The sequence below is a fragment of the Salmo trutta genome, chromosome 23, assembly GCF_901001165.1.
Source record: "Salmo trutta chromosome 23, fSalTru1.1, whole genome shotgun sequence".
Lineage (NCBI taxonomy): Eukaryota > Metazoa > Chordata > Actinopteri > Salmoniformes > Salmonidae > Salmo > Salmo trutta.
Window position 1 is genome coordinate 4749995 of NC_042979.1, and position 26075 is coordinate 4776069.

At 45.1% G+C, this 26075-nt stretch overlaps 1 protein-coding gene across 1 annotated transcript in view; it reads right to left on the reverse strand.

Annotated features, from left to right (window-relative positions):
• Positions 1-4010: 4010 nt before the first annotated feature.
• Positions 4011-26075, reverse strand: part of LOC115159134 (long-chain fatty acid transport protein 4-like) — a 31620-nt gene continuing 9555 nt past the window's right edge. Inside the window, exons 3-13 of the mRNA XM_029708570.1 lie at positions 25134-25528; positions 20580-20738; positions 20199-20268; positions 18306-18397; positions 17740-17849; positions 12757-12966; positions 12086-12212; positions 11608-11745; positions 11161-11325; positions 8362-8508; positions 4011-8089 (exon numbers count right to left, since the gene is read on the reverse strand). Coding sequence (XP_029564430.1) covers positions 7932-8089; positions 8362-8508; positions 11161-11325; positions 11608-11745; positions 12086-12212; positions 12757-12966; positions 17740-17849; positions 18306-18397; positions 20199-20268; positions 20580-20738; positions 25134-25528 — 1771 coding nt within the window. The 3' untranslated portion in view covers positions 4011-7931. The remainder of the gene's footprint in view (positions 8090-8361; positions 8509-11160; positions 11326-11607; positions 11746-12085; positions 12213-12756; positions 12967-17739; positions 17850-18305; positions 18398-20198; positions 20269-20579; positions 20739-25133; positions 25529-26075) is intronic.

Below are 26075 nucleotides of genomic sequence, written 5' to 3' on the forward strand. Positions count from 1 at the left end.
ACCCACCCAGGTCAGCCTCCACCAAAATCACATTTCCTATAAGAAAAATGTTCTTACCTTGCTTGTTCTTCGTCAGAATACACTGCCAGGACTTCTACTTCAATAACAAATGTTGGTTTGGTCCCAAATAATCCATCGTTATATCCAAACAGCGACGTTTTGTTCGTGAGTTCTAGACACTATCAGAATGCTACATCACGGTCTCGCGCATGGCGCATTGGCGTGACAAAAAATGTCTAAATATTCCATTACCGTACTTCGAAGCATGTCAACCGCTGTTTAAAACCAATTTTTATGCCATTTATCTCGTAGAAAAGTGATAATATTCCGACCGGGAATATGCATTGAGCCTAAACAGCCGAATAAAATTTCTCCTCAGGAGCGAATCGTGCACGCGCCTCATTCAAAGGTCCTCTGAGCCGCCACTTACCAAAGGCGATAATGTGTTTCAGCCTGAGGCTGCCTCGTCACCCTTCAGGTATTTCCCGGGTTCTGAGAGCCTATCGGAGCCCTGGGAATTGTCACGTTACAGCTAAGATCCTTACTTTTCAATAAACAGATGCAAGACGCACGACTCCTTGTCAGACAGGGTACTTCCTGCTTGAAACCTTGTCAGGTTTTTGCCTGCCATAGGAGTTCTGTTATACTCACAGACACCATTCAAACAGTTTTAGAAAATTCAGAGTGTTTTCTATCCAAACCTGAACAATAATATGCATATTCTAGCTTCTGAGTTGGTGTAGGAGGCAGTTAAAAATGGGCACATATTTTTTCCAAAATTCTCAATACTGCCCCCTATCCCAAACAGGTTAACACTTTTTTGGTTACTACATGATTCCATATGTGTTATTTCCTAGTTTTGATGTCTTTACTATTATTCTACAATGTAGAAAATAGAAAAATTAAGAAAAACCCTTGAATGAGTAGGTTTGTCCAATCTTTTGACTGGTGCTGTATGTGTGGGTGTGTGGGTAGAGTCCAGTGTGTGTAAATAGAGTCAGTGCAAAAAAGGGTCAATGCAGGTACTCTGGGTAGCCATTTGACTAGCTATTTAACGGTCTTGTTTAGCAGTCTTGTGGCTTGTTCAGGGTCCTGTTGGTTCCAGACCTGGTGCACTGGTACCGCTTGCCGTGTGGTAGCAGAGAGAACAGTCAATGGCTTGGGTGGCTGCAGTCTTTGACAATCTTTTGTGCTTTCCTCTGACCCCTGGCATAGAGAGTCCTGGATAGCAGGGAGCTCGACCCCAGTGATGTACTGGGCCGTACTCACCACCCTCTGTAAGCGCCTTGCAATCGAGTGGTTTCAGTTTTAGTACCAAGCGATGATGCGAACAGTCAAGATGCGCTCAATGGTGCAGCTGTAGAACTTTTTGAAGATCTGAAGGCCCATGCCAAATCTTTTCAGCCCCCTGAGGGGGAAGAGGAGCTACTGTGCCCTCTTCACAACTGTGTGGGTGTGTGTGGTGGACCATGTTAATTCCTTGGTGATGTGGACACAGAGGAACTTGAAGCTCTCGACCTGCTACGCTGCAGCCCCATCGATGTGGATGGGGGCGTGCTCGCCCCTCCATTTCCTGTAGCCCACGACCAGCTCCTTTGTCTTGCTGACGTTGAGGAAGAGGTTGTTGTCCTGGCAACACACTGCCAGGTCTCTGAACTCCTCCCTGTAGGCTACCTCATCGTCGTTGGTAATCAGTCCTAACACCGTTGTGTCGTCAGCTAACTTGGATAATGATAAATAAAAAGTGCATCATGTGGCTAGGTCGGTGAGAAGAAGAAGGGGTTATTATTATTACTTATACCATGGCATTGTTGAATACTCGTTTCTGATTGGCTTGAAGGGAATTCTAGAGCATGCATTATTTCCCTATAACGCACAGTATATTTGCACAGTAGAATTCAGTGGCTATAGTTCTTGCATGTTCTATGTTTGAGCTGCAGTTGAAAGCAAAAGTCAAATTGAAAACATTATTGGCATTGTTGAATTTGATTTTCATAATAGCATGCTAGGACTGATGGTTTGGTTAGATTAACTAGCAAGTCTGTTTGTTTGGTTACTGTCACTATGCAGCAAGCTTGTTAGCTACTTCAGTGGATGTTTAACACATTTCTACCTACAAATGAACACATTTCTAGCTGTAAATTTGTTAAATTATAGCCATGGTATAAAAGGGACACTCAGCTCGGGGCTCTATGTGTTCCTTGGAAAATAATGCAACTCCGTGGAAGGTCAGTTCCACTCCAATAGCGCGTCGTGGAACAAATCTTCCACGTCGTTCATTATTTTCCAGAGAACGCATAGCCCCTCGTTGATTATCCCTTCCTAAACTGGAGTGATCCTTTCTGTGACCAGAGACATACAGAATTATGCCCCAATCAATCATCAGATTGGAGAGAGGTGTTTTGCTCTCCACACACAATACACATTACCCCATAATAGGTTTAGATGTCTGACGCAATTCTCTTGACAGATCAATGGCTAGAGTACATTGAGAAAACAAGGAGACATAGAGAGAATCTCAATTGCATACTCCTAGCATCCGCTCTCCTCGCCTCCTTCTCAAAACCCGTTGGATGAGAAAGCCAGAGGTTCCGCCCCTCTGACCTTCTCCTCCAATGGGTTTTGAGAATGAGGCAAGTAGAGAGGATGCGAGGAGTATGCAATTGAGATTCTCCCAGAAATCACAGCATATTCATTGCAGGTTTCTAGTTCTACATTCTACTTCCTTTTCTCGGTAGCATCGGGGTTTCATGATTGGCTTATGCATACCATATAACATGGTATAGACCATTATTTACTGGCTATTTGAGACTCTTCACTTCATTGAGCATACGCTGAGGACAGTGCTCAGCTGCAGCAGGTAGAGAAGGAACGATAGACAAGTTGGTTCCTGAATCCTTGTGGAGCATTCCTGAAGGACATGGAGTTCCTGAAAATTATTTATTACAATTCTGAGAGGAGAGCAAAGAAGACCAAACTTCAAATACATCAGTCGTAGGATTCAGACCGATAAAGGGACATTTGTGCTTTTTTAAACAATTATTCAATTCACTGTTTGTCCTTTTACCAACCAAGAAGCCTTTGTTTTTGACTGAGTCATACACTGGGCAACACTGTCAGAAGAGCAAAATGTAATTTTACAATATTAAAGAAAAACAAAAAAGACAATTTAATAGAGATGGGTGTAACATCAGTGGATGGATCAATAGAGATGGGTGTAACATCAGTGGATGGATCAATAGAGATGGGTGTAACATCAGTGGATGGATCAATAGAGATGGGTGTAACATCAGTGGATGGATCAATAGAGATGGGTGTAACATCAGTGGATGGATCAATAGAGATGGGTGTAACATCAGTGGATGGATCAATAGAGATGGGTGTAACATCAGTGGATGGATCAATAGAGATGGGTGTAACATCAGTGGATGGATCAATAGCGATGGGTGTAACATCAGCACTCCATTATTGGTTCGACCAGCCATAGCCAGGTGTACCGCGGGTCAGCTTACATTGCAGGTTAAGAGAACTAACGTAGCAGGTCAGGATAATGAGGTTAAGGTTAGGAAAAGGTTTAGGGTTAGCTAAAATGCATAGCAGGTTAGGATAATTAACGTGACCGGTTCGGAGAATTAACGTGTCAGGTTAGGAGAATGAGGTTAAGGTTAAGAAACGGATTAGGCTTAGCTAAAATGCTACAGTTGTCAACAATCGAGTCGTTGTGAGGCCAAATCAGCCCCGCAAAACAGCATTGAGTGGCAACAAACCTGCCCAATTAGCTGATTCACTTTCCATATACCCACTTCTGTTGATCCTCCCACTTCTGTTTACACGCCCATTTTCAGACACACTCCGTCTATGCAGTTACCCATGACTCCAAAAATCACCTAACCTATTCAATGCAGGCTTCTAGTTCTACATCCTACTTCCTGTTTGTCAGTATCATCGGGTCTCATGATTGGCTCAAGCATACCATACAACTGATATGAACCAATCATAAAAAAGCAAGGTATAGAGCATTATTTATTTACCATTTGAGACTCTTCACTTCAACACAATATACAACCATGGTAAACAAAGTAAGTTTCCATTCATCAATCTGTTTTATTCATTATCCATCATCCCAGTAACCCAGTACTATAGAAGAGCAATGCATTGATATTTCAACAATATATTTTATAAATAAATGAGACATTCTTTGATACAGTTTGTTAGTAGGACATAATAATAATGTTTACTCCTATGGAATGAGGGTTCACTGGTATGGTAGGTGGCAGCCAGGATGATTTTGCTGGGAAACAGCGCCTCCCTCTGGTTAAAGACCTGACCAACAACCCTGTTCCTCACACATTACAATACCTCCCATTGGTTTGTGACACATTTGCCCTGTCCAGAAACAACTCCAAGCCTCTTACCCCTCAGTGTGTAAGTTCTACACAACTTCCTAGGAGCTAGGGAGTTGTTGCTGGATATCACCAAACAGAGTAAACTGATAACCTCAGGTTATCAGTATGTCTCTCTATTCAGTGTGACAGGAATAAGATAGCAGTACTAAAGATAACACTGAAATTGGGATGCGTGGGTACTAGGTAGGCCTGTTCTCTGTACATGCCTGCCCACAAGGCTTTAGAAACAGCGGCATTAAAGCAACAGTATTGATGTAATGGCTTATAAAGTAAGCACGTGGCCATTATTCATACTAATCTCAAGTTTCCACATATTTTATTCTGCTGGGAACAGAGTAGTCTCGCTCGCCAGACTCAGGCAACTCTGCACAGTTGTGAGATGAGACTGCTTGCTGTTTGGGGTTTTAGGCTGGGTTTCTCTACATCACTTTGTGACATCTGCTGATGTAAGAAGGGCTTTATAAATACATTTGATTGATTGACTGGGGACAGATTGACAAGAGACATATTGGAATGGAATGTAGTTCTAGTGGAATGTAGGACTAAACCTGTATCTTAAGCGGTTGTACCGTAGCTATCCAAACAATGCACTCTGATATTGTCATACTCTCCTTCGACTTTCATCTCTGTGTGTGTGTCACATTGTGACCAATGCAGGACAGGTATAAAAACAGAGAGAGCCTCCGCACAGCAGACTGTATAGAAGGGCTGGAGTTTGGCGCCCTCTAGTGGTCAGGGGCTGTCATAGGCGTGGGTGCTGGTCAACGGTCTAACAGGCAGGCAGACAAACTCGCAGAGCCTATTCACTCACTTCCAGAATACTGATACATTAAAGCTTTGATTTCACACACAGAAAATAACAGACAAACAAAAGCAACGCATAGCTCTGACACAGTCAATGCACATTCAAATAAGGAATAATTCATACTTAAAAAAATGTCAATTTAAATTCCCCAAAAAAGGAATTGGGAAACACATGTGGGGCAGACAGGAGGTGCATCTCAATAGTCTAAAATAGATCCCGCTCCTTGTCTCCTCTCCTTTAACACAACAACACAACAGGTTAGGTGAAAGCAATACGGCTATGGCTGTTTTTCACTTGTCTCCACTCCTTTCATATCAGTGCAGATGAAGGAAAGAAGACAAGGAAGGAAACCACTTCAGACTATTGCCCAATGCACATCCAGATTCCTCTGGGGCTGCCCAGTCATGCGCCACCTTGTGGTCATACTATCCTATGACACCCCAGGATCAAAAACATCAAAGCAGCATTCTCATATATAACCCCCAAAATGTATATATTCCTCTTTACAATATAATTATTGGTCTAATTGTTTTCTTCTTCAAACATTTTTCCTCTTTAAACATTGTGAGCAACAAAACGATCATCACTAATAATAAATACACAAAATGATGGATAGAACTGGAGAGCAATGTCATCACTTCCTCATCATCCCGGTGTGCACGTGTAAGACGACAGAGACCCGCCAGACAGGAGACAAAGGGGAGGAACCTGGGATAGATAGCAAACTACGCTACCCATGATCCTCAGCTTTGTAGGAGAATCATTCTCCCCCCGGTCTCCACCGTCGATTTCACACAGACAGGATATTTGGCTTGCCAAACTGGCTCGTGATGTGTTTGCTTGTTTTGAGAGGACACGGAGACAGAGCGTACACCGACACTCGGAGTGGAGACAGTAGTAGTGCATTATGTGCGCTGAGAAAATAACAGCGTGACAGAAAACGTCATAGCCATAAGAGAAGCAAGGATCAAAACAGAAGTGTCTGGGTGGGGTGAGAGTGTGAGGTACTTGGTGGGAGACATGCCTGACGGGAGTGAGGGGCTGGGAATAACATGACGGAGAGTTGAATGAATAAGTAAGGATAGAGATTGAGGGAATAGGGTGCTACGGGACAGTAGGGAGAGAGGGAAGAGACTGAGGGGAGAGACTATGGGACAGAAGGGAGTAAGGGGTGAAGGAGTAGGGCGTTATGGGACAGGGCCTGTGAATCTGAGTTGGTAAACTCACAGTGAAGGCACAGTGCTCTGTTTGTGTTGATCATTCATGCTGCTAAGAAGATGAAACAAGAAAGAAGAAGAACAAGCAACGATGAGGACGAGAATGATCTTGACCTTTTCCTCTCAACTCTTTTCGATCGTTTGGTTCGCTGCACCAGAGTCTGAGAGAGCACCAGAATATTACACTGCTCATATTAAATCCTCAACAACACCTCAACAGAGACAGACAGAAGTTGGTGCTTTTCAATTCAGCTCTCTCTTTGTCCGGCTTTAAAATATCCACTATGCCATAGCATTTAGGCCCAACCTGCACAATACTGACAGAAACCCTGCCCATCTAATCAGAATCAGAACATTCAGAAACAGAATCTTCTACCCCAGAATCAGAACCTTTCAGAATCAGAATCTTCTACCCCAGAATCAGAACCTTTCAGAATCTTCTATCCCAGATTCAGAACTTTCAGAATCCTGTTTGAAACTGTGAGAGTTATGTGTTCTAGAGGCTGGTGGTTGGTTGAAGAAGGGGAGGAGAAGTGGGGGGAGGTCAGGAGAAAGCCGAGCGCAGCCGTGGACATAGCATAACATGATTAGCATTTTGATCCGCATTTTATTAGGAACTTGATGTTAAACATCATCGTTTATTTTTAAATATGTATAGACTACTCTACAAATTAAATATATTTGGTGTAATGCAGACATATTTCAATATTATAGACAGCTTCTTCTCAGATCACCTTATGGCTGGCTGATTATTGATCTGCCAATGCCGGATCCCAGTTTCAACCACATGTGAATCTCCCTCCACTGACATACAGCCTCTAGGCTTGCTGTACCGTATGTCTAACATGGATGGGTAGACCCCGCTCCACTAAAACCAATCTGTCATTTTGTGTCACAACAGAAGCCACTGGTCACTGACTGGGCATTGTGCAGGCTGGGCCTCAGATGGAGTGACCTCATCAACATTAGAAAGACAAACTGACAGACCAATAGGAGTGCTTCCTTTGTTCAATTCACGTTCCTTCATTGTGCCATGTTCCTCTAACTAGGTATTTTTTTTTCGATTTGGAGTAAGTTATTATGTTTTTGCATTCTGGAGACATGCCACATGCCCCTCTCAGCGAACAAGTTGTGTCCTTCCAGCGAGCGCTCCTCTTGGTCCAGGTCAGGTGAAGCTCTGGGGTGGGGGGGTGAAGGGTCGGGGGAAGTGCCTCAGGGGTCAAAGGGAAAAGATCGCTCTAGGTGTATCATGGGATATGGTGTCAGATTGGCTTGTCATGTGTTCCAGATGAGACCCAGCTGCCTCTTTCTGGTTGCTGAGGTAACGAGGGGCGTGGGCTTAGAGAGAGCAGAGAGGGGGGTTGTGGGAGTTAGAGTTTTTCTGGGGGGGAGGGAGAGTGACTTCAGGTATAGGGGTGTTTCTGTGTGTGGTGGGGCGGGGGGGGAATGGGGTGGTTTAGGGATATTAGCTGGGGGGTGGCAAAGAGTGACCAGATCTCACATTTACAGTTTCTGCTTCCCTGAGATGATGCTGCTGTAGAGCTCCTGGTGCAGCTCCACATAGCGCCCCCTGCTGGGGTTAAGGAAGTACAGTTTGTTTGACGTCATGCTTGGGTCAAAACCCTCCCGCCGCATCTCTGTCTTCTGGAACTTATAGGTGCCTGGAGGAGAAGAGTGAGGGAGAAGAGGAGAGATGGTAGTGCGGTAGAGAGGTGAATTAGAGACCAGTGGATGCTGCAGAAAGGAGGACGGCTCATCTCCTGAAGTGTGCACTCGTTCACTACGTCCCACAAATCTAAAAGCATTGGATTTCTGGAGGCATGGGCTAGTGGGAGTTTCCACCACATTTCTTATACCAGTAATTTCATTTCAAAGTGAACAAATGCACACTTTGGGAGGAAGGAGAGATCATTGGGACACAGACTGAACCCACCTGTCTTGTTGACCTCGTTGAGGAAGCGTAGGAAGACGGGTCGTGCGTATGGCGGCAGGGCTTTCTCCAGATCCTTCCCAAACTTTTCCAGGTCTGTAGACCTCTCTGGATCTGCTACGGCAGCCATCCCAGCCTTCCCCTCGGCTCCTGAGACAACGTAAAAACCCCAAAGCTTTTATTTTTTTATGGTACGGTCATTTAACTAACCTTGATTTAACCAGGAAAGACCACTGAGGTCATACAACTCTTTTGAAAGGGCGACCTGTACATACAATTAGTGAAAGATCAAGTCATTCACAGCTGTTGCAACAGCCAAGAGACAGCTGGAATTGCCTTAGAGGAAAACATGCTTTAGTGATGACATGGGTCAAACATTCCAAACCCCGTCTGCTGCTGCTCAGTGCTCACCGCCACCACATTACCGCCAGTAGGCTACACGGTCGGTCGGCGAAACTCACCCAAGCGGACAGACGTGACTAACAACATCCTTGAAAGCGCAAAGCAAAGCACACACCCTTGACCCGCCATTGGCAGCCACAGCACTGTAGTTCTTCCTCTTCTCCTCTCCTCCCGTCACCAGAACTGGGGAGAGTTTCACATAAGCTTTGAAGCTAACGCGGTGCTTTATTTCACATGACGACTCAGTCCGACGCCACTCGTGGAACAGCAAAGTGCTTCATTTGACACATTTTGTTTGGCCACATACAGAAGAAACATCGACTGGCTGTGTGGCTGGGTTGTCCACAGAAAGCAAAAAAGTGCCAGGGTAGCTACGAACCTTTCTGTGGGGAAACTATAATGCTCAAGAGGTGGGGGGAGGGTATGGGTTTTATGCAGTTGTACGATGGGTTTTGATAACATGGATTTAAAAAAGAGCTGTGTTGACCTAGGGTGGTCTAGCATCCTTAGGTCACATATAGTAGCGGGCTCAAGAGGGTGGGGTTTCCACGTCACCCAGTTCAATAGCCAAACACGCACACAAAGCACAACTAGAATACAAAATGGGGAATTTATTAGGGAGATTTGCATACTGTGGGAAAGTGGGGGAATTCAGCGACCAGTTCAGAGTCCACAATCCGTTCCGTTCTCCAGGGGTAATCCTAAATCTCGGGTCCTCAGCCAAACCGGTTCGGTACACAGTGGGGGGTAATCAGACAGTCCAGGTCACAACGGTAATATAGATCACACGCACACCTCTCCCTGTTTGTGCAGCCCGCTTCCTCTTTTATCCCCAAGCACTCCACGGCTTAATGATCCACAGGCTATACATTCCCCTCTCTCCCTGCCGCCTGCCACAGTATATATACTGTTTGGTTCTGAAAAAACGAAATATACTTATTCATGTCACTGAGGGATTTAGATTAGATTTTAGTCATTTAGCAGACACTCTTATCCAGGGCGACTTACAGTAGTGAATACATACATTTCATTTCATGCATTTCAAAAATGTATATATTTGTACTGGCCCCCCGTGGGAATCGAACCCACAACCCTGGCGTTGCACACACCATGCTGGCATTGCAAACACCATGCTCTACCAACTGAGCCACAGGGAAGACCGGAGGGAGAGAGGGGAATGTATAACGTTTACATTTTGTACGGATATGTTATTGTTAGCCATCAGGGATCCTATGGGCGGAGAAGAGACAGTCTGGTACAAGTCAACATGACAGCCCTGAATTGGGGAGGAGTGAGCACTTTGGGGTGAGAGGTCAGGTCAAATGAAGTGAGGAAGAACAGATATCGCTACGGTTCTGTCTAGCAACAGAGATGCATTGGCTGTTCAGATGTGTAGTAGGGGACTCAGCATAGGAGAAAGGGTTAAATATCAGCGCTTGTGTGAATATGTATTTTGTCTTATGCAGCTGTATCGACCCAATGTGTGAATAAACTTGGTTTGAGCTTTATTAAGCGTCCGTGTGTTTTAATAGGTTAATTTAGAACCTAACAATACTGAACAAAAATAGAAACGCAACATGTAAAGTGCTGGTCTCATGATTCATGAGCTGAAATAAAAGATCCCAGAAATGTTCCATAAACACAAAAAGCTAATTTCTCTCACAAATTTGTTTACATCCCTGTTAGTGAGCATTTTATCCTTTGTCAAGATAATCCATCGACCTGACAGGTGTGGCGTATCAAGAAGCTGATTAAACAGCATGATCATTACACAGGTGCACCTGTGTAGAATAAAAAGCCGCTCTAAAATGTGCCGTTTTGTAACACAACACAATGCAACAGACGTTTCAAGATTTGACGGAGAGTGCAATTGGCATGCTGAATGCAGGAATGTCCACCACAGCCGTTTCCAGATAATGTAATGTTAATTTCTCTACCATAAGCTGACTCCAACGTCGTTTTACAGAATTTGGCAGTAGGTCCAACCAGACTAACAACCGTAGAGCACGTGTAACCACGCCAGCCCAGAACCTCAACATCCGGCTTCTTCATCTGCAGGATCGTCAGAGGGGGAGGGTGGGTGCTGAGGAGTATTTATGTCTGTAACAAAGCCCTTTTGTGGGGAACAACTCATTCTGATTGGCTGGGCCTGGCTCTACAGTGGGTGGGTCTGACTCCCAAGTCTGTGGTCCTACGCCCTCCCAGGCCCACCCCATGGCTGTGCCGCTGCCCAGTCATGTGAAACCCATAGATAAAGGCCTAATGAATTTATTTCAATTGACTGATTTCCTTATATGACCTGTAGCTCAGCAAAATCTTAGAAATTGTTGCATGTTGTGTTTATATTTTTGTTCAATATATATATATATATATATATATATATGATCTGTGTTACTGTACCTGGGACCTCGACTCCATAGACCACCACGTCCTTCATGTCCAATAGACGACTCAAGGTCCCCTCCACTTCCGTGGTTGACACGTTCTCTCCCTTCCAGCGGAACGTGTCCCCAGTACGGTCCTTAAAGTACATGTAACCATACTGGTCCATGATGAGGACATCGCCTGGAGGGAGACAGGGGTAATAAGCATAAGAATGTGTGTGCGTTTGTAAAGTACAAGTAACCATACTGGTCCATGATGCCTCAACACCAGAATGTGAGTGTGAGTGTGAGTGAGCGAGAAAAAGAGAGCGAGCGGGAGAGAGAGAGACGTAGATAAAAAAAAAGGGGAACATGAGAAAGAGGGAGAAAAGGAGACAGAGCGAGAGAGAGAGAAAGAGAGAGCAAGAGATTGATTGATAGATAGAGACAGGGGGATCTATGATAAAGTTTAGTAGCCTTTTACCTGACAGATAGGCACTGTCTCCCTTCTTGAAGACGTTGTTAGCGATCTTCTTGGTGGTGGCTCCTTCGTTCACGTAGCCATCAAACCTTCTCAGGGGATCATTCTGAATTATCCTACCCACCAACTGGCCGGGCTCACCTAGACAGACAGAGAGAGAGACGGAGACAGAGACAGAGAGTCTATTACATAAAGCAACAGGCCTGGCCAACTCAACTACTGCAAACATAACAAATACAACATTTTAGTCACATCGACCTTTTGTGCAACCTTGCTGCTTTTGTTAACAAACGTTTACTTAGTTTACTTACCCAAGTAAACACAGTGTGCGGTTGTCCATTCCACCAGTTTGCTTTGGGTTTTGCTTCTCCTAATATACATTGGTGAACTAAAATGTGACTTTAGGTGGGAAAAACTAAATATTCAACCACTGTAAAACAGGTATAAATAGGTATAGAATGGGTATAGGGCAGTGACATACCAGGCTTGCATGGGATGCAGACTCCATCGGGCCCTCTAATGAGCTCCATAGTCTCTTCGTCCACCTTCACCAGTCTGATGGGGTAGATGAAGGGGAGGATCTGGCTGTTGAATCCGCACGCTCCCGTCTGGTGGATAGATAACATTACTACAACATTACTAAACTGTAACATCAACCCAACTAACAACTAGTGGGTAGTCTACAGGGTTGTGCGGTAGACGAAGGGGAGGATCTGGCTGTTCAACCCGCTACGCTACCGTCTGACAATAGAGGCAACATTACCGCAAACAACTACTGGTCAACTCAATTCAACTACTGTTACAGAAAAACAGTGCACTGAAACTCTGTTAACCTTACAGCAAATAGCTACATAGGTCAAGGCAAATTAATGGGAAAATGGAGATACTCAGCATGCAGTCCAAATTCAATAAAGAGTGACAACTAATACACGACGATTAAATAACATATAATAAACTACAAGACTGGTGAGTTCTTTGAGCCCTGTGACAACATAATTAAGACCAGGCAGCGTTACAAAGTGGATGTTGATCCCCATGGACTAGATACTACAGTAAAGACAACATGCCCTGTGAGAGCCAAAAGGTCAAGCTACACCATGTCATTTGAGATATAGGTTTTGCTAGAACCAAAATGTCCGCCTAACGCCTCACCATGTTGCCGAAGTTGCCTAGGCTGCAGTTGCACTCTGTGGCTCCATAGAACTCTGCTATCTGTGGCACGTTGAAGCGAGAGGTAAACTCCTCCCAGATGGACTGGCGCAGGCCGTTACCCAGCGCCATGCGGACCCGGTGTTGCCGCTCTATGTCCTTTACTGGCTGGTTCAACAGGTACCGGCAGATCTCCCCGATGTACTGGACAATCTGGGGAACAGAGTCAATCAGTCAGTCAATCCATCAATCAATCACCAGCACAGCGAGACGAGGGGGTATGAGTGAGGAACTACAACACCTGGCCACACACCACTCTTAACACCCTTCCTTTATTATTCACCCAAATCTTCTTGAGCTACACTACCGTTCAAAAGTTTGGGTTCACTTAGAAATGTCCTGGTTTTTGAAAGAAAATCAACTTTTTTGTCTCTTAAAAGAACATAAAATTGATCAGAAATACAGTGTAGACATTGTTAATGTTGTAAATGACTATTGTAGCTGGAAACGGCAGACTTTTTATGGAATATCTACATAGGCGTACAGAGGCCCATTATCAGCAACCCTCACTCCTGTGTTCCAATGGCACGTTGTGTTAGCTAACAGCGCAAACTGGCTCTAACCAGAATAGAAAGAGGAATGGGAGGCCCCGGTGCACAACTGAGCAAGGGGACAAGTACATTAGTGTACTAAGTTTGAGCCTATTCCTGGAAACATTGAACCACTGTAGTTTACATCAATAATAATTTCTAAGTGGAAGTTGGAATAGTTATATTTGAGTGTTTCAGCGAATGGTTAGTGAGGGAGGCCCTGCTCTCTCGCTTCCCCAGTTGTTTAGTTAATTTTCTTTCCAATCTCCTTTGCATTAGCGTAGCCTCTCCTGTAGCCTGTCAACTATGTGTCTGTCTATCCTTGTTCTCTCCTCTCTGCACAGGCCACACAAACGCTTCACACCGCATGGCCGCTGCCACTCTAACCTGGTGGTCCCAGCGCGCACAACCCACGTGGAGTTCCAGGTCTCCGGCAGCCTCTGGAACTGCCGGTCTGCGGCCAACAAGGCAGAGTTAATCTCAGCCTATGCTACCCTCCAGTCCCTCGACTTCTTGGCGCTGACGGAAACATGGATTACCACAGAAAACACTGCTACTCCTACTGCTCTCTCCTCGTCTGACCACGTGTCCTCGCATACCCCGAGAGCATCTGGTCAGCGGGGTGGCGGGACTGGAATCCTCATCTCTCCCAAGTGGACATTCTCTCTATCTCCTCCTTTGAATTCCATGCTGTCACAATCACTAGCCCATTCAAGCTTAACATCCTTATCATTTATCGCCCTCCAGGTTCCCTTGGAGAGTTCATCAATGAGCTTGACGCCTTGATAAGTTCCTTTCCTGAGGATGGCTCACCCCTCACAATTCTGGGTGACTTTAACCTCCCTACGTCTACCTTTGACTCATTTCTCTCTGCCTCCTTCTTTCCACTCCTCTCCTCTTTTGACCTCACCCTCTCACCGTCCCCCCTACTCACAAGGCAGGCAATACGCTTGACCTCATCTTTACTAGATGCTGTTCTTCTACCAATCTCACTGCAACTCCCCTCCAAGTCTCCGACCACTACCTTGTATCCTTTTCCCTCTCGCTCTCCTCCAACACTACTCACTCTGCCCCTACTCAGATGGTATTGCGCCGTCGCAACCTTCGCTCTCTCTCTCCTGCTACTCTCTCCTCTTCCATCCTATCATCTCTTCCCTCTGCTCAATCCTTCTCCAACCAATCTCCTGATTCTGCCTCCTCAACCCTCCTCTCCTCCCTTTCTGCATCCTTTGACTCTCTATGTCCCCTATCCTCCCGGCCGGCTCGGTCCTCCCCTCCTGCTCCGTGGCTTGACGACTCATTGCGAGCTCACAGAACAGGGCTCCGGGCAGCCGAGCGGAAATGGAGGAAAACTAGCCTCTCTGCGGACCTGGCATCTTTTCACTCCCTCCTCTCCACATTTTCTTCCTCTGTTTCTGCTGCTAAAGCCACTTTCTACCACTCTAAATTCCAAGCATCTGCCTCTAACCCTAGGAAGCTCTTTGCCACCTTCTCCTCCCTCCTGAATCCTCCCCCCCCCTCCTCCCTCTCTGCGGACGACTTTGTCAACCATTTTGAAAAGAAGGTTGACGACATTCGATCCTCGTTTGTTAAGTCAAACGACACCGCTGGTCCTGCTCACATTGCCCTACCCTATGCTTTGACCTCTTTCTCCCCTCTCTCTCCAGATGAAATCTTGCGACTTGTGACGGCCGGCCACCCAACAACCTGCCTGCTTGACCCTATCCCCTCCTCTCTTCTCCAGACCATTTCCGGAGACCTTCTCCCTTACCTCACCTCGCTCATCAACTCATACTTGACCGCTGGCTACGTCCCTTCCGTCTTCAAGAGAGTGAGAGTTGCACCCCTTCTCAAAAAACCTACACTCGATCCCTCCGATGTCAACAACTACAGACCAGTATCCCTTCTTTCTTTCCTCTCCAAAACTCTTGAGCGTGCTGTCCTTGGCCAGCTCTCTTGCTATCTTTCTCAGAATGACCTTCTTGATCCAAATCAGTCAGGTTTCAAGACTGGTCATTCAACTGAGACTGCTCTTCTCTGTGTCACGGAGGCTCTCCGCACTGCTAAAGCTAACTCTCTCTCCTCTGCTCTCATCCTTCTAGACCTATCTGCTGCCTTTGATACTGTGAACCATTAGATCCTCTTCTCCACCCTCTCCGAGTTGGGAATCTCCGGCGCGGCTCACTCTTGGATTGCGTCCTACCTGACAGGTCGCTCCTACCAGGTGGCATGGCGAGAATCCGTCTCCGCACCACATGCTCTCACCACTGGTGTCCCCCAGGGCTCAGTTCTAGGCCCTCTCCTATTCTCACTATACACCAAGTCACTTGGCTCTGTCATATCCTCACATGGTCTCTCCTATCATTGCTACGCAGACGACACACAATTAATCTTCTCCTTTCCCCCTTCTGATAACCAGGTGGCGAATCGCATCTCTGCATGTCTGGCAGACATATCAGTGTGGATGACGGATCACCACCTCAAGCTGAACCTCGGCAAGATGGAGCTGCTCTTCCTCCCGGGGAAGGACTGCCCGATCCATGATCTCGCCATCACGGTTGACAACTCCATTGTGTCCTCCTCCCAGAGTGCTAAGAGCCTTGGCGTGACCCTGGACAACACCCTGTCGTTCTCCGCTAACATCAAGGCGGTGACCGATCCTGTAGGTTCATGCTCTACAACATTCGCAGAGTACGACCCTGCCTCACACAGGAAGCGGCGCAGGTCCTAATCCAGGCACTTGTCATCTCCCGTCTGGATTACTGCAACTCGCTGTTGGCGGGGCTCCCTGCCTGTGCCATCAAACCCCTACAACTCATCCAGAACGCCGCAGCCTGTCTGGTGTTCAACCTTCCCAAGTTCTCTCACGTCACCCTGCTCCTCCGCACACTCCACTGGCTTCCAGTTGAAGCTCACATCTGCTACAAGACCATGGTGCTTGCCTACGGAGCTGTGAGGGGAACAGCACCACCGTACCTTCAGGCTCTGATCAGTCCCTACACCCAAAGAAGGGCACTGCGTTCATCCACCTCTGGCCTGCTCGCCTCCCTACCTCTGCGGAAGCACAGTTCCCGCTCAGCCCAGTCCAAACTGTTCGCTGCTCTGGCACCCCAATGGTGGAACAAGCTCCCTCACGACGCCAGGACAGCGGAGTCAATCACCACCTTCCGGAGACACCTGAAACCCCACCTCTTTAAGGAATACCTGGGATAGGATTAAGTAATCCTTCTAACCCCCCCCCCCCAAAAAAAGATGTAGATGTACTATTGTAAAGTGGTTGTTCCACTGGATATCATAAGGTGAATGCACCAATTTGTAAGTCACTCTGGATAAGAGCGTCTGCTAAATGACGTAAATGTAAATGTGTCTAGTTTGAGAAACAGACACCTCACAAGACCTCAACTGGCAGCTTCATTAAATAGTACCCGCAAAACACCAGTCTCAACGTCAACAGTGAAGAGGCAACTCCGGGATGCTGGTCTCCCAGGCAGAGTTGCAAAGAAAAAGCCTTCTGTGAAGGGAGTAGTACACAACGATGTATGAGATATTCAGTTTTGGCAATTTCTAGCATGGAATAGCCTTCATTTCTCAGAACAAGAATAGACTGATGAGTTTCAGAAGAAACTGGCAATTTTGAGCCTGTAATCGAACCCACAAATGCTGATGCTCCAGATACTCAACTAGTCTTTAATCAGCACACCAGTTTTCAGCTGTGCAAAAGGGTTTTCTAATGATCAATTAGCCTTTTAAAATTATAAACTTGGATTAGCTAACACAACATTGGAACACAGGAGTGATGGTTGCTGATAATGGGCCTCTGTATGCCTATGTAGATATTCCATAAAAAGTATGCCGTTTCCAGCAACTATAGTCATTTACAACAATAACAATGTCTACTGTATTTCTGATCAATTTGATGTTATTTTAATGGACAAAAAGGTTGCTTTTCTTTCCAAAGCAAGGGCATTTCTATGTGACCCCGAACTTTTGAACGGTAGTGTATCTTTGGGTACTTCTGTAGAAAAATAGACAACAACCCGCTTTTATAATGCTGTCTACAACCCTTTGCAGAGCCCTTACCCAAAACATTACTGCAGATTTCACTACTTAGACATCCTGAACAGATTTCTCCCAGACCCCTAATCCTAAAACCAAATCTCCCTGAGCTATCGTTGAGCTTTTCTGTAGATAAACATCAGCCCAGTGGAACAATAAACTAACACTACCTTCTAACCCAAACTAACCCAAAACATGTCTAGTATCTCCTCTCAGTCTCAACTGATCCCCGCTTACCTTTTCTGTACAGATTTATCCTCCAGTCTCTGAGCTACTCTGTACTCATTCGGCTACTGAGTTAGATAGCTCACCATGCGGAGTGTGTGTGTGTGTGGCTCACCGTGCAGTTGTACTTGGCACAGTCATCCCAGAACCGGGAGGCAGAGAACTTCTTCTTGATGACCACTGTCATGCCATGGATCAGGCACTGCCCCACTCCGACTATGTTACCTGGGCAACATACGTATACGTTCAGCGTTTCAGAGGTAACACACACACTGACACCATAGCCACGGAAAGTAGTTTGCAGGGTGGGCGATGCTGAATTTGTTTTTATTTTGCCTGCGCTATTCATTAAAAAAAAAGAGTTCTGAGTATTTGTTTTTAGTCTGATTTTTCAGGCGGTGCTGCAGCAACCTCAGCGCCCCTACTTTCCGCGGCTATGACTGACACGCACACACACACACGCGTGTGCACGCACACACACACACACACACACAAATTTAGCTTCACCCTCTCAAGCACACACTCGCACCTACGCATGTACGTACACAGACACACACAGGCATGTGCAGACACACACACCACGTGCAGACACACACACCACGTGCAGACACACACACCACGTGCAGACACACACACCACACCACACCCGCAGCCACACACACACACACGCAGCACTGTTACCTGCAGAGTGGTAGAGTGGAAGGCAATCGTACATCACATCATCAGACGTCATCCCGAAGCCGTAGTATACCAACGCTGCCATACGGTAGTACCTGTCAAGCACAGGTGGGAGAGAGAGAGGTAAAGTTAGAAGAGAGGGGGAAGGAATGGTGGAGTGAAAGAGAGAGATCCAGTGCCCTCAGAAAGTATTTGCACCTTTTGACTTTTTCCACATTTTGTTGTGTTACAGTCTGAATTGAAAATGGATTCAATTGAGATTTGTTGTCACTGGCCTAAACACAATACCCCATAATGTCAAAGTGGATTTATGTTTTCCCGAAAGTTTTACAAATTAATTAAAAATGAAAAGCTGAAATGTCTTGGGTCAATAAGTATTCAACCCCTTTGTTATCGCAAAACTAAATAAGTTCAGAAGTTAAAATGTGCTTAACAATTCACATAATATGTTGCATGGACTCTGTGTGCAATAACTGTGTTTAACACGATTTTAGAATGACGTCCTCATCTCTGTACCCCACACAGATAATTGTAAGCTCCCTCAGTCGAGCAGTGAATTTCAAACACAGATTCAACCACAAAGACTAGGGAGGTTTTCCAATGACTCACAAAGAAGAGCTCCTATTGGCAGATGGGTACACATTTAAAAAGCATACATTGAATATCCCTTTGAGCATGGTGAAGTTATTTATTACACTTTGGATGGAGTATCAATACACACAGTCACGACAAAGAAACAGGCATCCTTCCTAACTCAGTTGCCAGAGAGGAAGGAAACCGCTCAGGGATTTCATCATGAGGCCAGTGGTGACTTTAAAACAGTTACAGAGTTTAATGGCTGTGATAAGAGGAAACTGAGGATGGATCAACAACATTGTAGTTACTCCACAATACTAACCTAATTGACAGAGTGAAAAGAAGGAAACCTGTACAAAATGTTAAAAAAGTCCTAAACAAAGCACTAAAGTAACACTGCATGGGCAAAGCAATTCCCTTTTTGTCCTGAATACAAATAGTTGAAAATGTGGAAAGTGGTACTCAAGCAAAGTGGTGGCTGCATCATGTTATGGGTATGCTTGTAATCATTAAGGACTGGGGAGTTTTTCAGGATAAAAAAGAAACAGAATGGAGCTAAGCACAGGCAAAATCCTAGAGGAAAACTGGTTCAGTCTGCTTTCCACCAGACACTGGCAGATTAATTCACCTTTCAGCAGGACAATAACCTAAAACACAAATCTACACTGGAGGCGCTTACCAAGAAGACAGTGAATGTTCCTGAGTGGGCGAGTTATAGTTTTGACTTAAATCTACTTGAAAATCTATAGCAAGACCTGAAAATGTCTGTCTAGCAATGATAAACAACCAATTTGACAGAGCTTGAAGAATTTTGAAAATAATAGGCAAATGTTGCACAATCCAGGTGTGGAAAGCTCTTAGAGACTTACCCAGAAAGACTCAGCTGTAATCACTGCCAAAGGTGCTTCTACAAAGTATTGACTCAGGGGTGTGAATACTTATGTAAATTATATATTACTGTATTTAATTTTCAATAAATGTGCTAAAATCTATAAAAACATGTTTTCACTTTGTCATTATGGGGTATTGTGTTTAGATGGGTGAGAAAATAAATCTATAAAAAAAAAAATTCAACTCGGGCTGTAACACAACAAAATGTGCAATAAGTCGTAATAGTAGTAATACTTCCTGAAGTCACGATAGATCGATAGAGCAAGAGAGCGAGAGAGCGAGAGCACCCGCACTCCTCTTTCTACAAACACTCCTCTTTGAAAAGGAGCTCCTGAGAGATAGTGTAGAGAAAGACAAGAAAGAGAGTGAGTGAGAGAGTGAGAGAGTGAGTGAGTGAGTGAGTAAGTAGAGGAGCTACTTAGTGCCTACCTGCTGTGAACCACGATGGCAGCTTTGGGCATCCCAGTGGTCCCAGATGTGTAGATGTAGAACAGACGATCTGTAAGACAGAGACAAGAAATCAATAAACACATACAAAAACAAATAAGGGAAAAAAAAAAACTGTCAAAATAACAGAAATACAATAGAAAACAGTGGACAAACCAGTACAACTATGGGCTTGATTGATCTTGCCTGGCTAGCGCAACGGAAGCAATGGAATAGTCCCAAAAGTGAAAACACTGCACTTCAGACAGGTTCAATCAAATTCTCAAAATATTTGTAAGAATAAACTATTTGAGCCCAGGTCTGGCTCCTTATACAGTGTCTGAGTGTGACTGGATGGATTTTTTGAGTGACAGATTGACTGACCTGTGAAGCAGCGGTCTGGGCGGCTGGGCAGGTGGGTGGGGGCAGCGTCCAGAAGAGGCTCCAGGCACTCTGTCCCCACAGGAACATGTTTGGGGTCCCAGTCCCCTGAACATAGCATCTGCACTGTCTTCCCCATGGAACTGTGTATCTCACACATGGCTGGAGGACGGAGGGAGAGGAGGGAGGGAGGGATGGGGAGGGACGCAGAGGGACAGAGGGAGGGAGTGGGAGAGAGAGAGAGAGAAATGACAAGAGAGAGTGAGTCAAAAGTTAATTTCACAGAAACAGAGACACAAATAAAAAACCCTACTCAGTCTGCATTCTCTCGGCAGGAAAATGTGCTGATTGCATTTGGCATGTTTAAACGCAGAGGGATGCAGGGTTTCCAATGACTTAAAGATATAAACCAAAGGATAAAGAGAGACTTGATATATACTGTATGCTTTATCATTACTCTGAACAGGACCCCACATCTCTACATAGTCAATAGTCATGTGTCCTTCCTCTTCTTACTATAGAATAAACATCTCTCTCCTTTCTCTGTCATCCCCCATCTGTTGAGGCTCCACGTCTGTGTATTCCAGTTCAAATAAATAAGGCTGGCCTGCAAATTAGAACACTTCCTCCTTGTATTCGTAGTCAGACATGTTGGATGCGTAACATGTTGGAAGCGTAGTAGTTTGAAAGGAAAAATCTATTAGTTAGCTAGTGGACACGTTGTTGTGGACTGGCTAGACTGCTTCTGAACCAAATGAAATCAAATTGCAGTTGTCACACGCGCCGAATACAAAAGGGTATAGACTTTACCATGAAATGCTTGAAATAATAAGTGGTGGCTGCATCATGTTATGGGTATGCTTGTAATGGTTAAGGACTGGGGAGTTTTCATAGGATAAAAAAAATAAACAGAATGGAGCTAAGCACAGGCAAAATCCTAGAGGAAAACATGGTTCAGTCTGCTTTCCACCAGATACTGGGAGATGAATTCACCTTTCAGAAGGACAATAAACTAAAGTGACTAGGTATCAGGATAGATAATAATAAGAGTAAAATACGGAACAGAGTAACTTTAGCATATAATGACTTTAAAAGTGTGTACAGTGTGTGTGTGTGTGTGTGTGTGTGTGTGTGTGTGTGTGTGTGTGTGTGTAGTGCAGTAGTGAGAGGAACGAGGAAGTACACTCATACAAGGCAATATGCTTGCGCCAGAAATTATAGCTTGAGTTCAACAAAATGGATTATAACGTTGCGGATATAGTAATGTGTGACACAATTTTATGCATACAACATCTAAGGACCTGCACCACGATATTGAGAGCTTTTCTGTTTGTAAAAGGACGCGTTTGGTTGGTTTATGAGTCTTTGTTCATGTTTTTGGATGCCCTGAGACTCCAGAATGAGGCTAAGGTAGTCAACTGCTGGTGGGGTAAGTTTCTCAAAAACAAGTGGAATTGCAACAACAACAAACAAAAAACTGTCTGGAGCCTTCTATATTATAACATTCCATTTACATATAAAATACAGATTAGGGTCCTAAAGAATGAAGGTGGAAACTATCACTGCATTATTCACAAACATTCTGTGCCAGTTTCCCAGACCCAGATCAAGCCTACTCTTAGACTAAAAAGCACTTTCAATGGAGAATATTTATTGAACATGCTTTTTAGTCCAGGGACTAGGCGTAATCAACAGTGCATTCGGAAAGTATTCAGACCCCTTGACTTTTTCAAAATGTTGTTACATTACAGCGTTATTCTAAAATGGATTAAATTGTTGTTTTCCCTCATCAATGTACACACAATACCCCATAATGACAAAGCAAAAACTGGTTTTTAGAAATGTTTTGCTAATTTATGGGGTGTCCCTAAACCGGGAAGGTTTTTGCTAACGTGCTAACATCGCTAATGTGACTAGAATGGTGTTGTATACAACAACCAACTTTCCAGGACATAGACATGTCTTATATGGGCAGAAAACTTAAATTATTATTAATCTAACTGCAGTGTCCAATTAACAGTAGCTATTACAGTGAACAAATACCATGCTATTGTTTGAGGAGAGTGCACAACAACAAAAAACATGTATCATTTATAACTGGTTTGATACATTCACCTCTGAAGGTAAATACATTCAGAAATCTTGCTCTGATTTGTCATCCTGAGGGTCCCAGAGATAAAATGTAGCATAATCTTGTTTGATCAAATACATTTTTATGTTCAAATGTAGGAGCTGGGGTCTACAGTTTGACCGCACTGCTGTCTCTGGCTCCACACCCACCCTGCCCGGCCATCTAGATGTGTGAAAGTTAGTGTATAAGCTAATGATCCATAATGCATGACATTCCTGGGAGTGTGTAAACTTATTTTTTATTTTATTACCATAGTATTTTTGTATGTTCTCTATAGTTTTGTACTTGAAAATGTATCAATTGACCAATATGGCACATTTGGGCAGACTCCTGGCAGACTTGATACAAAATATTGTGCAGTAATGTAATTCTTCACTGGATCAGTCTGAAACTTTGCACACACACTGCTGCCATCTGGTAGCCAAAATCTAAATTACACCTAGACCTAGCCTTTATCTTGCATTTCAAACACGAAAAAAACATAACGCATGTTTTTTTGTTTGTCTTATCTTATCAGATCTGTGTTATGTTCTCCTACATTAATTTCACATTTCCACAAAAAAAAAAAAAAAAAGGGTACGATTCTTAAGAGTTAAATATTTAAAACTAAAATATCACATTTACATAAGTATTCAGACCCTTTTTTACTGTCTTGGTATGACGCTGCAAGCTTGGCACACCTGTATTTGGGGAGCTTCTCACATTCTTCTCTGCAGATCCTCTCAAGCTGTCAGGTTGGATGGGGAGTGTCACTGCACAGCTATTTTCAGGTCTCTCCAGAGATGTTTGATCGGGTTTAAGTCTGGGCTCTGGCTGGAACACTCAAGGACATTCCGAGATTTGTCCCGAAGCCACTCCTGTGTTGTCTTGGCTGTTTGCTTAGGGTCATTGTTCTGTCAGACCGTCGCCCCAGTCTGAGGTCCTGAGTGCTCTGGAGCAGGTTTTCATCAAAGATCTCTCTGTACTTTGCTCCATTCATCTTTCCCTCGATCCTGACTCCCAGTCCCTGCCGCTGAAAAACACCCCCACAGCATAAAGCTGGCACCACCATGCTTCACAGTAGGGATGGTGACAGGTTTTCTCCAGATGTGACGCTTGGCATTCAGGCCAAAGAATTAAATCTTAGTGTTTAGTCTTTAGGTGTCTTTTGGCAAACTCCAAGCAGGCTGTCATGTGCCTTTTACTAAGGAGTGACTTCCGTCTGGCCACTCTACCATAAAGGCCTGATTGGTGGAGTGCTGCAGAGATGGTTGTCCTTGTGGAAGGTTCTCCCATCTCCACAGTGGGTTCGTAGTCCCCTCCCTGATCAAGGCCCTTCTCTCCCGATTGCTCAGTTTGGCCAGGAACCCACTGTGGCCAGGAAGAGTCTTGATGGTTCCAAACTTCTTCCATTTAGGAATGATGGAGGACACTGTGTTCTCGGGGACTTTCAATGCTGCAGATTTTTTTTGGTACCCTTCCCCAGATCTGTGCCTTGACACAATCCTGTCCCGGAGCTCTACAGACAATTCCTTCAACCTCATGGCTTGGTTTTTGCTCTGACATGCACTGTCAACTGTGGGACCTTATATAAAAAGGTGTGTGCCTTCCAAACCATGTCCAATCAATTGAATTTACCTTAGGTGGACTCCAATCAAGTTGTAGAAACATCTCAAGGATGATCAATGGAAACAGGATGCCTCTGATATCAATTTCGAGCGTCTGCAGGTTTGCATCATGTAGTCCTGCCCTATGCAACTGTAGGTCTAATAAAATATGAACTCAGAGTTTTTGCTTGTGTCTGTTGGGAGCACAGGCGGCTAGTGGCACCTTAATTGGGGAGAACGGGCTCATAGAAATGTCTGCAACAACCTTAATGGAATGGTTTCCATGTGTTTGATACCATTCCATTCACTCCATTCCAACTATTATTATGAGCTGTCCTCCCCTCGCCTGCCTCCTGTGGTCGTGAGTGATGGGTTATCAGGCTTGCTAAATAAATACTGGCGGAAAGTGGAGAGCGCCCCTTGAGCTTTGTGCGTTGTGCCCGGCCCGCGCTACCTGCAACTTCCGTTAATCTGATTGGTCATGGCATGCAAAGAGCCTGCAGCAACACTCCGATGTGAAGGACAGAGAAATTGTGCGTGAGTCGAAGAATCATGAGTCAAATCAGTTTAAAAAAGCCGTACTTTGCCCCTCTTTTATACGCTTTGCGGCGATATATTATATTAAATAAAATAAAAAGTGGAGTGATAAATGCCGCCTCACCAACACGTTTTCTGGCGGCCCTGCTTCCAGCAACCTGTCACTCAACCAATCACTCCTTCCGTCCACTCATCTATCCCATCCCATCCCCCACCCACTCCTCCATCCATCCACTCCCTCCATCCCCCCACTTCCACACCTAGTCCTCCATCCTCTCCTCCCTCCACCCCCCCTCTCCTCACCCTCGGTCAGCTCGCTGCCGAACACCACAGCCTTGGCGTTGGAAATGGTGACACAGTGCACCAGGGCCTCCAGCCTCAGGTTGAAGTTGATCAGGGCGCCCTCCACACCAATCTTGGCCATGCCCAGCCAGAGGCCCACGTACTGGGACCGGCTCTCCATGAAGAGAGCCACCACATCCCCTTCCACGAAGCCCCTCTGGAGCAGCAGGTTGGCCACGCGGTTGGAGTACTCGTCCAGCTGCCGGAAGGACCACTTCTCGCCGGTGCCTTCAAAGATGAGCGCTGTCTTGTCCCCATGGCGACGCACGGTCTCTGCGAAGATCTTCGGGAGGGTATTTCGTTCCCGCAGGTGACGCTTGACGTTCCATTTCACCTTGATGAGGACGCCCGCTGCACTGTGGGGGAGAAGGAGGTGAAGGATAGGGTGAGAATACGACGACAACAACAACAGCTCAAAGGTGCTAAGAGTCTAAAGAGAACAACAATGTTAGTCTGAATGTTGAGACATGGTAGTAAACTGGGCCGTGTTCACTAGGCACCAAACAGAAAGAAACAGTTTCAAACAGGGAGGGACTACCTGAACTTAAGTGCCCTAATGAACACGACCCAGATGTAGTTCTGCATGTTATTTCCTGACTATTTAGCAGTGGACGTGATGTACATAGTGATAAAGCAATAACATCTATCTCTGTTTTGCATCTGGTATCAAAGTTCAAATTGAGAAATTTCTATTATTCTATGCTGTATTCTTAAAGGTCCAATGCAGCCATTTTTATATCAATATCAAATAATTTATGGGTAACAATTGAGTATGTTACTGTGATTGTTTTCAATTAACTGCTCCCGAGTGGCACAGCCATCTATGGCACTGCATCTCAGTGCTACACTACAGACCCTGGTTCGATCCCGGGCTGTATCACAACCGACCGAGTCCCATAGGGC